Source organism: Zerene cesonia, chromosome 2 (genome assembly GCF_012273895.1).
Source record: "Zerene cesonia ecotype Mississippi chromosome 2, Zerene_cesonia_1.1, whole genome shotgun sequence".
NCBI classification, from domain to species: Eukaryota; Metazoa; Arthropoda; class Insecta; order Lepidoptera; family Pieridae; genus Zerene; species Zerene cesonia.
The window spans coordinates 3,744,996-3,758,992 of record NC_052103.1 but is presented as its reverse complement, the minus strand read 5'-3'; the positions used below and the strand labels follow the sequence as shown (position 1 = coordinate 3,758,992).

At 32.8% G+C, this 13,997-nt stretch overlaps 2 protein-coding genes across 2 annotated transcripts in view; both read left to right on the top strand.

The window, feature by feature from the left end:
- LOC119835553 (fatty acid-binding protein 2-like) overlaps nt 1-687 on the top strand; it is a 2,802-nt gene extending 2,115 nt beyond the window's left edge. The window contains exons 3-4 of the mRNA XM_038360459.1: nt 126-236; nt 631-687. Of these exons, the coding sequence (XP_038216387.1) occupies nt 126-236; nt 631-687 (168 nt within the window). The remainder of the gene's footprint in view (nt 1-125; nt 237-630) is intronic.
- A 9,635-nt stretch (nt 688-10,322) lies between these two features.
- Nucleotides 10,323-12,003, top strand: LOC119835543 (fatty acid-binding protein 2-like). The gene is made up of 4 exons (XM_038360450.1): nt 10,323-10,392; nt 10,551-10,717; nt 11,344-11,454; nt 11,947-12,003. Exons 1-4 carry the CDS (start codon nt 10,323-10,325, stop codon nt 12,001-12,003), a joined length of 405 nt encoding a protein of 134 aa, XP_038216378.1.
- The last annotated feature ends 1,994 nt before the right edge of the window (nt 12,004-13,997 follow it).

Sequence of the window (13,997 nt, the reverse complement as noted above, 5' to 3'; positions counted from 1 at the left end):
TTTATTCCATTTTGTATAAGAAAAATTGAAAAAACGAACCAAAAATTTGCGAGTCTTAGAACTCACCTCGCCTTAAAAAAGTATTATAGTGACAGAGAGGACTGATTTGTTTATAATTTTTTCAGGCTAAAACCACTTTTACCGTTGATGGTAACAAGGTCACGCAAGTGCAAAAATTCTCAGATGGTAATATCATAACATTAGTTAGAGAATACGGTTCTGATAAACTTGAAATGGTAAGTTTAAACAATTTTATAAAATAATTCAACAGATATCAGTGGCAATTACTCTTAGGCAATAGAAATAAAAACAGAGTTTTTAAAAAACCTCAATACATATCAAAGTATGTAATTTTCCGTTTCGGCTTTGTTTTTTTTTTCGATACAAGAAAAAAAATTGTTAGAAGAATTGCTTGATTTAAATTTGACTAAAAGCCGTAATTTTGAAATCATTTCAAGTCTATTATTTATTAATAAAGTACACTTGTTTTTTTGAATACCTGCAATTATCGGCACAAAAATTCAACTGCATGTGTAATATTTGAACATTCTTAATTGTGTGACAATCTCCTTCTTCCATTAATAATTCTATTATAATAGTGTGTATTAATTGATCTTCAATATTTTACAGACAATCACCACCAGCTCCTGGTCCGGCACTGCCAAAAGATATTATGTCGCCGAATAAATAAAATTAACACGCTCAACAATTTGTTTGTTTTCATTTTTATGGATTAAATGAATGTAGCATCTTATTATCAGATGTATTTTATTTATAGCACCCTATGCCAATAAATAAAAGTAAAGTGTGATATTAGCAGAGAACATTCCGGCAAAACATGTTAAAATTGTAGTTCCGTCAGCAGGCACAATTCACAATTCTATAGAACTCCTAACAATTTTTATAAAGAATAGGACGATTTTCAAATTCCCGTTCATAGACTTAGGAAGTCTCTTATCTATGCTCTGCTAGAGAGCTAGAAGATGTCCGGTCTAGACAAAAAAATGTCTTAGATTTTAAATATATTTACCGGACAAAGCTATTGACCATACTATCACCAATTTATTTATCCTGTGCTTAAACTAGGACCTAGCGAATTATATGACAGGGCGCAATACGAGCGAAATACACATGTTAAATACCGTACTTATTTCCCAAAACGGCCTGTAGGAAATATGTAACGGTTGTGGTAAAAAACAAAATGAAAGACTGTAACGGTTGTGGTAAAAAACAAATATCATCCGCACCATCTGGATGATTGGCGGTTCCCCACTGTACACTTCACTCGCAACTTCTTTCCTAAAAAGGTGTAGCTTTGAAACGGAACCTGTGGAGTTCCCGAACAATTACGGTCCATTTAGGCCGGTCGTGACCACATAACATTAGGCACCTGCTCCTTTGCAAGCTCTGTTAAAAAGGTCATTTGTAATGTTGAACGATCGAACTGAAGCATGATGATTATTCTTGTTTTAAGATAACCTGGAGTCACTTGTAAGTTCGACAAACGCTCGGCAAAACTTAGTTATAACTTCAAACATTCCGTGGGTAATCCTAAATAATGCTTGAATCGCATACATTAAAGTTAAAGAATATCTGATTTGAGTTTTTGCAATAAAAACTGCTCACGATAGGTAAGTAATAAATAGAAAATTTAAATAGTTTTCTCCGCATATTTCTGAAAGTAAATGTGCGATCAACTTACAAGAGCCATATATAAAAATTAAGTATATCACGTGGCCTCGTAAGAACTGACTTTATGGGTAGGATTGACACTGCGCCTAGTCGTGCTCTTTCCCACTATACCTCATTGTCCAAAACTAAACATTGATTTGCTTTTAACCTAAAGATATTTTTTGTGTAATTAATGTTTGTTTGTTTAATTTGAGAAGGAAAAAGTGTTGAGTTGTTTTAATCGCAGAAAAATTTATTGATCAGTTTAGATTTCACAAGTCTGATTCCGAGAACTTCCTTATATACGAAGTTTATAAAATAAATACAGTTAAAACCGAGCTCACGACCGACCGAATTACTGTGAAGATAATAAATCGATTTGTGATTAGGAAATAAGATACCTTGTTCCTTATGAAGTTAATAAAATGTATGGCTGACTTAATATTTAATTTTTGCAGAACATGATTTAAGCAACCGCAAACACGTTTTCCTCATTTTTTGGAATTCATTTTAATTTTTTTTCGGAGTTTTTTCCGTCTCATTTCTTATCAACCTGGTAATGACTAATAATTATATCTGTGATTATATATGTGTGATAGTGTTACAGACATATACTCTTTAACTAATAATTTTTCAACTAAACTTCATTAAACTTCATGGATTTTCTCTGCAATTACTAAAAGCGCGCCGCGGTTTCACGCGCGTAAGTCTGTATCCTGTAGGAATATCGGGATAAAAAGTTAGACTATGTGTTCCTCCAGTTGTCCAGTTCAGTAGTTTTTGCATGAATGAGTAACAAACATACACATACACATACATCCATCCTCACAAACTTTCCTCACAAGCATTTATAATATTAGTAGGATAGGATAGAATTGGTTCATGGTTAGTCTTCGACAAGAACTATTATGTCGCCAAATAGTAGTTTCATCTCTTTTTATTATGTTAACTATTGTTTTTTTTTTTATTCATAAAGGACCTTACAGCTGTTAATAAGATAATCATTCCGATGACAATAAATAGCACAAATCATATTTTTGCTTTTAAGTGTGAATCATTAGCCCAATCAAAAAATATTCACATTTATATCTTCAATGAGCTATCTTGGTACACATATCCTATTCTTTAAATAAACGATAAATGAGTAACTTGGAATTGTTTTAGAAAGTATTTTCCTGTTATTCATATCTTCTCACATGATGACTTGTTGTTGTACCTGTGTTCCCTGACGGGTATAATCTAGGGATCTTCGTTCGTAGGGATCGTTCCATTCTAGACTACCTCTACGCTCATCAGCACGCGAGATGGTAGTCAGGCGCCTTCCTATCACACATAAAAAAAAACAAAAAAAAAACCTTAACTTTTATACATACTTTTGTTAGTTTTATACATACCTTATCTCTGTCGCGGACGAATTCTACCAAGCACCCGTAGCCCCTTCACTTATGTGGCTCGACGGAACACAGTGGGGTTTTAGTCAGAAGGAATCCGACATAACCCACGACCTCTTCCCCGGAGGCCGTGGGTATCTATGTAAGATTTCCCCACTATAAAAAAGGGCCTTATCTCTATGATAGTTTTACCGAGAATAAGATTCACCCTCATGTGGCATAAACAATGAATTCGTTTAAGTTGGCGCTAAAATATAAATGGAAAGATTGCTTAGTGTAAATGTGAATATGTTTAAATTAATGTGAATAAGAGAATCTATACGAAGTGACAATTTAATTTTCCATTACGCGAATTGCGATTAATTTCCTTCAGAGATACATACGTTAAACGTTAGCAAAAGTAATAAACAAAAGTAAATAAAAAACTGGTTAAAGATAAGAAAGTTATATTGCCATGTGCGATAGATAATTATATAAGATACTAGCTGTGCCCCGCGGTTTCACCCGCGTAAGTCCGCATCCCGTAGGAATATCGGGGTAAAAAATAGATGTTGGCCGATTCTCAGACCTACCCAATATGCTTACCAAATTTCAGAGGAATCGGTCAAGCCGTTTCGGAGGAGTATGGCAACGAAAACTGTGACACGAGAATTTTATATATATAGATATTAGATTTAAAGAAGACTTGTACCCTGAAGGACTTATCAGTTGATATACGCTAAACGAAAGATACGCTGGTTTGTGATACATATCATAATAATTTGATGAAAGATAAGATTATCCAGAATTTAATTTCTCCAATGAAAGCAGGTTCTCTTAATTAGATCTGTTCTAATTTTAGGATAGTCAGCAAAAACTATTTTTTTTTTTAACATAACATGGAAAGAATTATTAAACTTCTGGCACAATTAATAATGAAGTTTTTATATGAGGTCTTGAAGACGTTGCATTTGCTTTGATTCCCTGTGAAGTTAGTATGGCAACAGTAAGGCCCACTTTGTATTTATTCATTTTGGTCACATTTGTTATCAACGTAGTTATGACTAATTGATAAAAGTGCTTGATAATGATACTGAAATTGTTACAGAAAGTAAGGGGAAACTGTACTTTTGTATTGATTGTGGAAATTTAATTTATTACTTATCCATCCTTCACCAAAATTAATTCAGAATAGAAGATTTGTTACCATAAGAGAGTAATACGTAAACACAAAATCCTACCCCTAATAAAAAACTCTGCAACTGCCCAAAAGAGACGCTCTCTTCCCTGTCCCAAAACTTTCACAAAAACGAAATATGCGAAAAAGTTCTACCACTATTTAAGTACTGAATTATACATTATTCTTGACAAAAAATTAAACTTGCACAACCTTAACAATTATCAATGTAAAATTAAATTAATCGAATTTCTCCTCGGACTTAATTATGAGGACACTGAGAATCTACTTAACGCCACTAGAAATATATAACTATCATATATGCTGCTACGACACTCATCTACACACACACACACACACACACACACACACACACACATACACACACACGCACACACACATGTTTTTTTACGTTTTGTCACTTGCATAGTATAAAGTATGTACATTCAAAACAATAATATGTAAGTATGTCTCAATGTATGGACGGACGAATGAACCCTGTAACACAGGTTTTAACCTAGCACAGGGATCATTAGTATAAAAAAATTGATGCTATGAAACTCTAATGTACCTACATAATTCATGAAATGAAATAATATACTGATAATTAATTTAGTCAACTGCATTAAGTATATATTTTATTTTCTTATGTTCAAGCGAAAATCGGTCTAAAAGTTGTGAGTAGCATTAAAGCATTTTAACTAATAGAGAGGCAGTGTTAGAGATACGATATCATTTATTTTATGTCGGATACACACTAAAAATTTATCAAAAAATCGAGGTATTGGACTGCCAGTGCCATCTATCGGATACATACACTAACAACCGAACAAACCGTCGAGATATTGGAGCGCCAGCGCCATCTAATAGCGTTATACAGAGTCTAGGAGGGGTGTAAGCCGAGCGGGACAGACAGAAATGGTCCAACCGTTTCTGTGTTAGCAAGTCTCCTGGGAACTGTACCGCGTTCCAATTACAAGTGTAAAATTAAGTTAACGGTTAAAGTGATATTGTCATTTAATTTAAATTTAAATTACAACCGACTCGAAGTAACTTTTATTTCTATTGCTCGTATTCACTGCCTACACGCTTAGAAAAACATAAAATTCTCGTGTCACAATGATAGTTATCATACTCTATACAACATACATGGATACAACCCGGTAACAAACGAACGGACAGATACAACTCTGTGTACCCTCTGAGTACGGAACCCGAAAACGTTGAAAAAAAAAAATCTAGGCTTTTATTAAAACAACTGATTTAAACATTTGGCTGTAACATGAACATATATAATGTTGTGCAAATTTTATATAAAGGATATCTAACGATGATACCACACCGTCAACTAATAATACTACACACTTCTCTAGGTCCAATCCTGATCGGATCGTTTAAGATTTTCCTGGCTAGGAAGACAAAGCCGTATTTCAAATTGTACTGTAAAATAACTGAGCTCAATTAGACTTTAGACTTTTACTTAGAATTAGACTTTTTGACCAATTTATGTCCAGTTCTACTAATATCAGATAACACACTTGTAACCTACTTTAGGTACAACTTATCAATTTTTTTTTGGAAGATGGTTATTTCTACTATCAAATTATAAATTATATGAATAGGTCACGTGAATTTGTATTACTTATTATATTACAAAATCTTACACTAATTTTGTATACGTATAATAACGGACATTAATTGTACCACAGAACTCTTAAATATTATTGTTAATCCATTTACAAAATTTCCTTTCCGTGCTCTTCACCGTTGAGGAATACTATTTTCCACCATCTGATTCCATCATCAGATCAGTTCAATAACACCATACCACTATTACATTAACCTAAAGTTACATACGAATGCTAAACTTTAGCTTCTTTAATCGGAAACCGAGAAATGGTTCAAAATTTACTTCTAAGGTCTACATCATCAGATCCTGACTTGACGTGGCCTAACATACACAAAAAATATACAGAGGACATATAACCTTCTCCTTCTGTTTTAAGAAGTCGTTTAAATATATAGATTGTTTTATACAGTTATCGATATTTCGCTCTTATTGTAAACAAAAGACGATTAGATAAATTAAAAAGATCGGCTGATGAATAGATATGTATCTATATTAGCTTAAGCACATTAATGATATTAGGCATTCAATTATGACTTAATTTAAAATACTTTAATAGTCACTGTCATTAAACCATTAAAGACTGTTACATATAACAAATATTGTATGCTAAAAATTTTTCGGTCAATAACGATAAATTTCTTACTTCAAAATAGCAACTTATTTGCATAGGATATAACTTCCCATATTCTAGTACAACTTACGTCGCTAGTATTTATTTATAATCTTTTCTAGAACGTTGCATGCCGTATTGTCATCATAATGTTAAAGCCCAGTGCTGCCGAATCTTTATTATCTTGTAAAATACAAAAAGAGGTAAATGAAGTACTCTAGTGTTAATTTGTGTATTGAATGCTAAGTCGTTCAAATCGTAGATATCCAGACACAAATTCCGATATAGTTAAAACCTTTGATGTGTATACAAAACCGCCAGTTCCAAAAAATAAAAATGAGTAATAGATAATACTATAATCTCTGATTATGATTTAGTGGTAATTTATAAATGTATACAACTCAATTAATTAAATTACAGACAAAACTTTTCTTTATTCGAACCGCAAGGGATTGGAACATGCTTCCTGAGTCTGTGTTCCCCGACGAGTACAATCTGGTGGTCTTCAAGAGAAGAGTGAACAAGTACCTTCGAAGGGAAGCGCGCTCCATCTTAGACCACATCTCAGCTTACCATCAGGCGAGATCGTGGTCAAGCGCTTCCCTATCATGAAATAAAAAAAAAAAAAAAAAAACCGGTTTTTTCTGTAATAATAAATTAATATATAAAAATCCAGTGTCACGATGTACGTATGTTCCCAATGAACTCTTCAACAACTCAATCGATTTTGATGAAATTTGTCACTTTATGTGTAATTTGGTCAATATTTATTTTATTATTACTCAGCCACAGCAATGTGTGGCCGGGTATGCTAGCATATAATTAAAATAGCTTCGTCATGCTGACGATTAGAATTCTGTAACTATATAATACCCATATGATATCAATTAATCATGGGCCTTGAAATGAACAAAGATATTCGGGTTCACCAAAAAGTCGAGGGTTCGAGGTAGGTCGAGCGTGCAAGAAATAAATAGATTTTCACATTTATTTGCACATTACAAAACACCATCGTGAGGAAACAGGCATGTTGAAGAATCAAAACTGACATCCGCCAATGGAGTCTATGTGACATCCGCCAACCCGCACTCTAACGATTAACGATGTTTTGAAAGACCCATGCTAAGAAAGTAAATGGATATACATTTTGGTTATAGAAGGTAGGTATTTTAGGTGTATTATATGTGAGGTGTGTTATTGGATACTATCCTACTTTCTTATAATATTATAAATACGAAAGTTTGCAATGAAACCGATTGCAATGAAATTTGGTACGTAGACAGTTTGACTACTGGAATAACATATAGGCCACTTTTTATCCCTATATTTCTACGGGATAGAGATTTACGCGAGTGAAACCGCGGGGCGCAGCTAGTTGGATATATAAATTGCAAAATGGGCATTTGATTTGATGGATCATCGCCAACTTCTGTTCCAGCACTGCTAAGAGATCCCGGCGCTCTATAGTCAACAGTGGACCATAAATATGTTATATAAAGAACATTAAGTTTTGGTTATGAAATATAACCTCAGTTTTTCGTTGCATTTTATTTTTAAATAATATAAAAAACTAGTCGGTATAAGCCCTTCAAGTGAAAAGAGACAGCTTAAGTATAAAGAACATATTACTTAAAATTAACTCATAGCTACTAAATCAAAAACAAATTATCAATAAGTATCATTCTTTATCCATCCAACGTCATAACTCTTAGTGTAAATTTCTGGTTTTTATTTACCTAGCGGTATACCAATCTTTTATATGGTAGTAGATACTGACTTTCGTCGTACAAACATTCTGCGATGATAATAGCCCCACCCTACATGTGTATCAGTCCTCATGCTTATCAGGAACTTTCATAGTAGATTAATGTAAGTAATCCTCTCTTGCACTCAATATTCGCATTTTGCACATATTATATATCAATAATTTTGATCCTTATACTTAATATCTAGCGAGATAGTGCTTCTCCTAGGCAGGCGTGCTGCTTCAAAGATCAGTGCTTAACATCAGGCGAGATAACGGTAAAACGTCAGCTGATTAGTACAAAAAAAAAATATGTTAATTAGGGAAATCTCTATACTTATTATAATGCTGAAAAGTTTATTTGGTTGTGTGCTTGACTGAGGGACTACCTACTGGTTCGCATTAAATAACACTTTTGAATAGCAAAATATAGTCCACTTATATAGGAAGGTTTCGTATATCATCACGTCATGACTAGCAGCAGATTATCCATGAAAAATGTTGTGTGCTTGTAGGTATCTGACCTATCTACTAGAAGAAAACCAAATTCGTTACTTGATATTTGGAAAAATGTTTTAAATTAGATGCAGAACCAAGATCGACACTTACATTAAATCATACCGTACCACGCAGAAACTACCTACTTACGGTTTAATTTGAAACATGGCATGCTTTAAGTTTATAGAATTTAATACATTATAGTACAAAACATTGATCTACTCCTTTTGTACTACTGTATTAGTTCATTGGCAGACTAATTCCAATACGCTATTATATTAATGACTACTTATAGTAGCTAACTAAGTACTTTAGAATTTACAAGTCCGTTGTGTAGTACCTAGAGAATTAGTAAACATCAAAACCGATAATTTTATAACTTTTCTACTCCTGTTAATGGAAACTAGCAAATATATATATCTTGGTTAATTGGTAGTACATAGTTAATAGTACAAACGGAGTACTTGAAGTAAAATCTAAGACTCTTGGTTTTCCTTTGCTTTATTTCTTTAACTAGCAATCCTACAGAATACATTACATATTATTGATTATGAATTGAATTTTCAACAACTTTTTTTAAAATTCATATATATTGATAGTATTAGTTAGTTAGTTTACATATTTTAGCAACCCTCACTACCCGTAGCATTAAAGGAATCTACATAGATTAAATATGTATTTCTCTGGCACAATTTGGAATTTAAAATAAATGCGAAGAGCAAATTTTGTCTTCGTGGAATGTAAAAAATTATAAAGTTTTAAAAGGATAAGGACTAATATATCTTTTAATTATTTAAGCTGCTTATTGTAATCTGCTAAAAGTTTATATTTCTAATAATGGTTTTTGTTACGATAAACACACGCCAAATACACGCCAATAATATCGTTTGGAAGCCAATTTATTAATTAATGATTCTAAAATAATTTATTTAGTAAATGTAACAACGTAAAGCATTATAATACAACCTATATTTGTATAACATATAAAAAAACATTGAATTCACATTTAACATTAATCGTATTTATCGGTCAAATTACATAAGAATGTACGTATCCTATATTTATAAACCTAATCCTATAGTGACAACCGCATTAAAAAGTGCTACGTGGTTTAGAACAAGCCTTAGAAAGGAACACACAGATTCTCATAACTGTTAAAACAAACAATAACTCATAACTTTTTGCGTGTAAGGTTAAAAAACAACATATAGTTACGTTTTATAATTTGTTTGATCATAGTCTTCCTGACCAAATCTCGGACTCATGACCAATATTGCTCCATTCAAACGTATATACCATATTAGTGTGTTTAATAGTCAAATAATTGAAAAAAAAAATCCAGTAAATGAATAAATAATTCGAGAATCCAATAAAAATAACATACATATAAAATAGCTGCGCGTCACATATGATGGGTAATGTAGTTATCAATTCTATAGTAAATATTATTACGTACCTATAAAAAAATTGGTGGCGGTTAAATTACATTGATATCGATTAATGGTGGGCTTTGATATGAGCGTTGATAATCTCTTTCACCACGAATATATAAGTAACCGTTACATTAGTTTTTTTATCACTTTGCCGAGTTCCTACCGACACAGTTTTGTAAATATTCAATCATGGCTTTCTTTGGAAAAATGTACAAATTGGAACGTACTGAAAACTTCGAAGATTTCGTCCATAGCCTAAGTGAGTAATTTATTACTATTTTCTACGGAAATTTTAGTAACGTTATATTTTCTTAATTCCTACTAATGAGAAAATAATACAATTTTTATGAAATCTATTATACTAGATTTTACAGTTCGTTAACACTTTCAATAAAAAATCCCTTATATGTTCTCTAGAACTCCCGCCAGCAGATACTCAAGCATACATTAATAGCAGATCGACACAAAAATTAGATAAAAATGGTGACGAATATGTTATTACAACTTTCTATGATGGAAAATCCTCTGAAATGAAATTTAAAAGCGGCGTCGAGTTTGACGAAGTTGTCAACTCGGAAGTGATTGTGAGTATCTATAATTACAAGTGAAGTTATGCTACTTAAGTAACTTGTTACTGTTCATGAAGAGTATAATTTAATAAAATATGTAGTAGTCAAATGTTTGAGGCAATTAGTCGTATCGTTGTGTTAAACAAACCTATACATAAACATCCGCTTTTGTTTGTATAATGGCCTTTTAATTTTTAACGAATATAGTCTCAGTAGGTCTTTAGTTAGTACATAAGCCTAGACCGACATCCCCATAGAAGAACTTTTGGAGAACTTTTTTTTTTTATTATGTCATAGCGGGCTACTGAGCTTGTGGTTCGCCTGATGGTAAGCGATCACCACCGCCCATGAACATTCGAAAAGGTAGGGCCTCTGCGAATGCGCTGCCCGCTTTTTTGGGGTAAGGGAAAAGGAATGGATTAACGACTGGAAAGAAGGAATGGACTGGGGCGGGTGAGGAAAAGGAAACGGGCCTCCGGCTCCCCCACTCACCCCGGTGCGAGTTGGCCTAATTCGTGCCGAAGCGTGCTCGACTACCACAATAAACTATTGGTTCGTTGCTCCCAAAATTATAAACGTTAAAAATTCCGTGCCTTATTGCTGGTAACTAAAAATTATTAAACTGATGAACTTCATTTTAGCCCAAGAGCACAATAACTGTAGAAGGCAATAAGCTTACACACGTGCAAACATTCCAAGATGGCAACACCATTACCTATGTGAGGGAATATTCTCCGGAAGAACTAGTCGTGGTAAGATAAATACTATTAACAAACTTATAACACCCCACTTTTTGTGTCGGGGGTTAAAAAGGTTTTGTACGATAGTTTTCTACACAAATTGTAAACTATTAAATGATATGCTACATTCTCCATACACTTACTGCTTATAATTTAACGCATTATTTTTACATAAAAACTACACAGAAATAGCCATAAGAGACTGCGTCGCGCCGGCTTGCAACCTGCATCTGATAGAAATTTGGGAAAAGTAAATTCTTGGTATAATACATATTGTAAAATATATTAAATGCTCTTTATTGTAGAACTTAAAATATTGTGTTAAATTGAAAGAAAATGTTTACACGTGTAGGACGTGATTACAATTTTACGACAGTTTACAATATCGTGAGTTAGATAATAATCTATAAACAATCTTAAGGCGACATATCCTACGACAAAATATCTAAATTTAACGAGTTTCTTTTTTTAAATTTATTAACTCACTTAAATAATATTTTACAGACAGTCACCGCCAACTTCTGGCCCGGCACAGCTAAGAGATTCTACAGCGCTCAATAGTCAACATTGGACGATTAATGTACTACCTATTTTATATTTTTCATTTTTAAGCTTTTATTTACGAAATATACTCTCACATTTTACAAAGTGTTTTATTTTTAAATGATTGAGCAAGATGTCTGTACATGCCTTTTAATGAAGTAAAAATATTAATATATAACACAAGGAATAAATATATTTAAGAATATAAAATATGTCTTGCTACTAGTTACTTACTATGTTGATATTTTATTAACTTTGTACAAACATTATTCGATAACAATTGCCCCACCCTCGTGTGAGTACTGACTCACATGAATGTTCACTTATCAGGAACTTTGATGTTTATGAAAATATACTCCTGGGGGAAAAGTCGGCTATAGTGGTGAAGTGATTTCCATTACAATTCCACTAATAGGTAATTAGTAACAAAATTCGTGTTTTGCAAAAACTAAATATATAAATATTTCTCGATGATACACTTCAGGTTCAGGCTCCCATATAAATTTTTTATAATATTGGATTTACTTCGCCATCCGTATTTACTCCAAAACAACCAGATCCAAATCATTCAGACTATTCTAGCATTTTTAATTAAGCAGACTTGAAATCCGGTTTTATGTTCAATATAATGAAAAATACTTAGATAATCGAAATATATCGCATAAATTTTTAGATACAGCCTGGTTACAGAGGTGGATAGACAGATGAACGGATAGACAGACGCACAGCGAAGTCTTAGTACAAGGGATCTTCTTTACCCTTTGGTTACGGAATCCTTAGAATAGGCGCCATATTTCCTTCGGACCCAAGCGGCTAAAATACGCGCTACGAGACTGATCGCACACATTATAAGTTATAATTTAATTGGTCGTAAATTACGAAAATTTCCTAAGCGCCAGGTATCTTATGAATCCGTCATTTAAACAGTATATTTCATAATATCCTCAGATAAAAATAATACTCAATGAGTGATGAATGAGAATAGGTAGAGGTAACAAGAAATTCACTTCTCTGAACTTTCACTATCTTTTAAAGAATATAAATGAGGGCTTAATAGGAATAAAGGACAATTATGGCGCGAGAGATAATAATTTGGAAATTATTATTTATCGCACTTTAACATTCAATTTTGGATAGGTACTTAAGTATTAATAATTTTGCAAGTAATGTTGATATATATTTATTTTATTACCATTAAACAGCAATTTAGCATTGTAAAATATATTGTGTAATTAGGAATGTTGTCATTATTAAAACGTATTTAAAATTGCTGTAAAATTATTAATTTCTTGTGAGAATCGAGCACGCTTCGAATAGCGACCGCTCGCACCGGGGAACTCCCCGGTACAAGTGGTAGAAGACCGGCGTTAAACAGTAGCATGCTTCTGTGTTTCATACAGTAAGTTGGAGGTCCGTTTCCTTTTCCTTACCTTTCCCAGTCCTTTTCTTTATTCTTCTCAACCCTTTCTTAATACCTTTCTAATTTAAAGTCGGCTATCGATCTGTAGAGGCGTAAGATCTGCATTTGACCAAATGTTCAGGCGCGGTGGTGGCAGCTGGTGGCGACCAGCTCCATTGCCTCCATTGCCTCCATAAATAAAAAATAATATTGAAATTTCTTTTGCTGGTGTTTCGACGAATTGTAAGCAATCACCATCACCCATGAACACGCAGTTCTTTGTTTCGTTTATGCAAAATTCAGTCACCGATCTATTTAACTTTAGGTGTTATTATGGGGAATGTACATAATTGGCTGTTATTATGTCATATTTTCTTACCACATTTACCACAATTGATTTTATCAATACGACAACTGCATAGATATTTTTTTTTTATTAAAGCTGTTAGTAAACAATATGAGTAATATCAATTACTCTATTCCGTAGTTATAAATTGATAATTTTCTTTTTCTTCTTCTCTTTGATAAATTTAATAATCTATTAAAAATCCGAAGTCAACAAAGGCTAGTTAATAGACATTAGAAATGTCATTACTCAAGATGTTAAAAAAAA

Coding starts and splice junctions, on each gene's coding strand:
- LOC119835543 (XM_038360450.1), top strand. CDS start 10,323: ATGGCTTTCTTTGGAAAAATGTACAAATTGGAACGTACTGAAAACTTC. Junction 10,393..10,550: donor AGATTTCGTCCATAGCCTAA/GTGAGTAATTTA, acceptor TATGTTCTCTAG/AACTCCCGCCAGCAGATACT. Junction 11,455..11,946: donor CTCCGGAAGAACTAGTCGTG/GTAAGATAAATA, acceptor AATATTTTACAG/ACAGTCACCGCCAACTTCTG.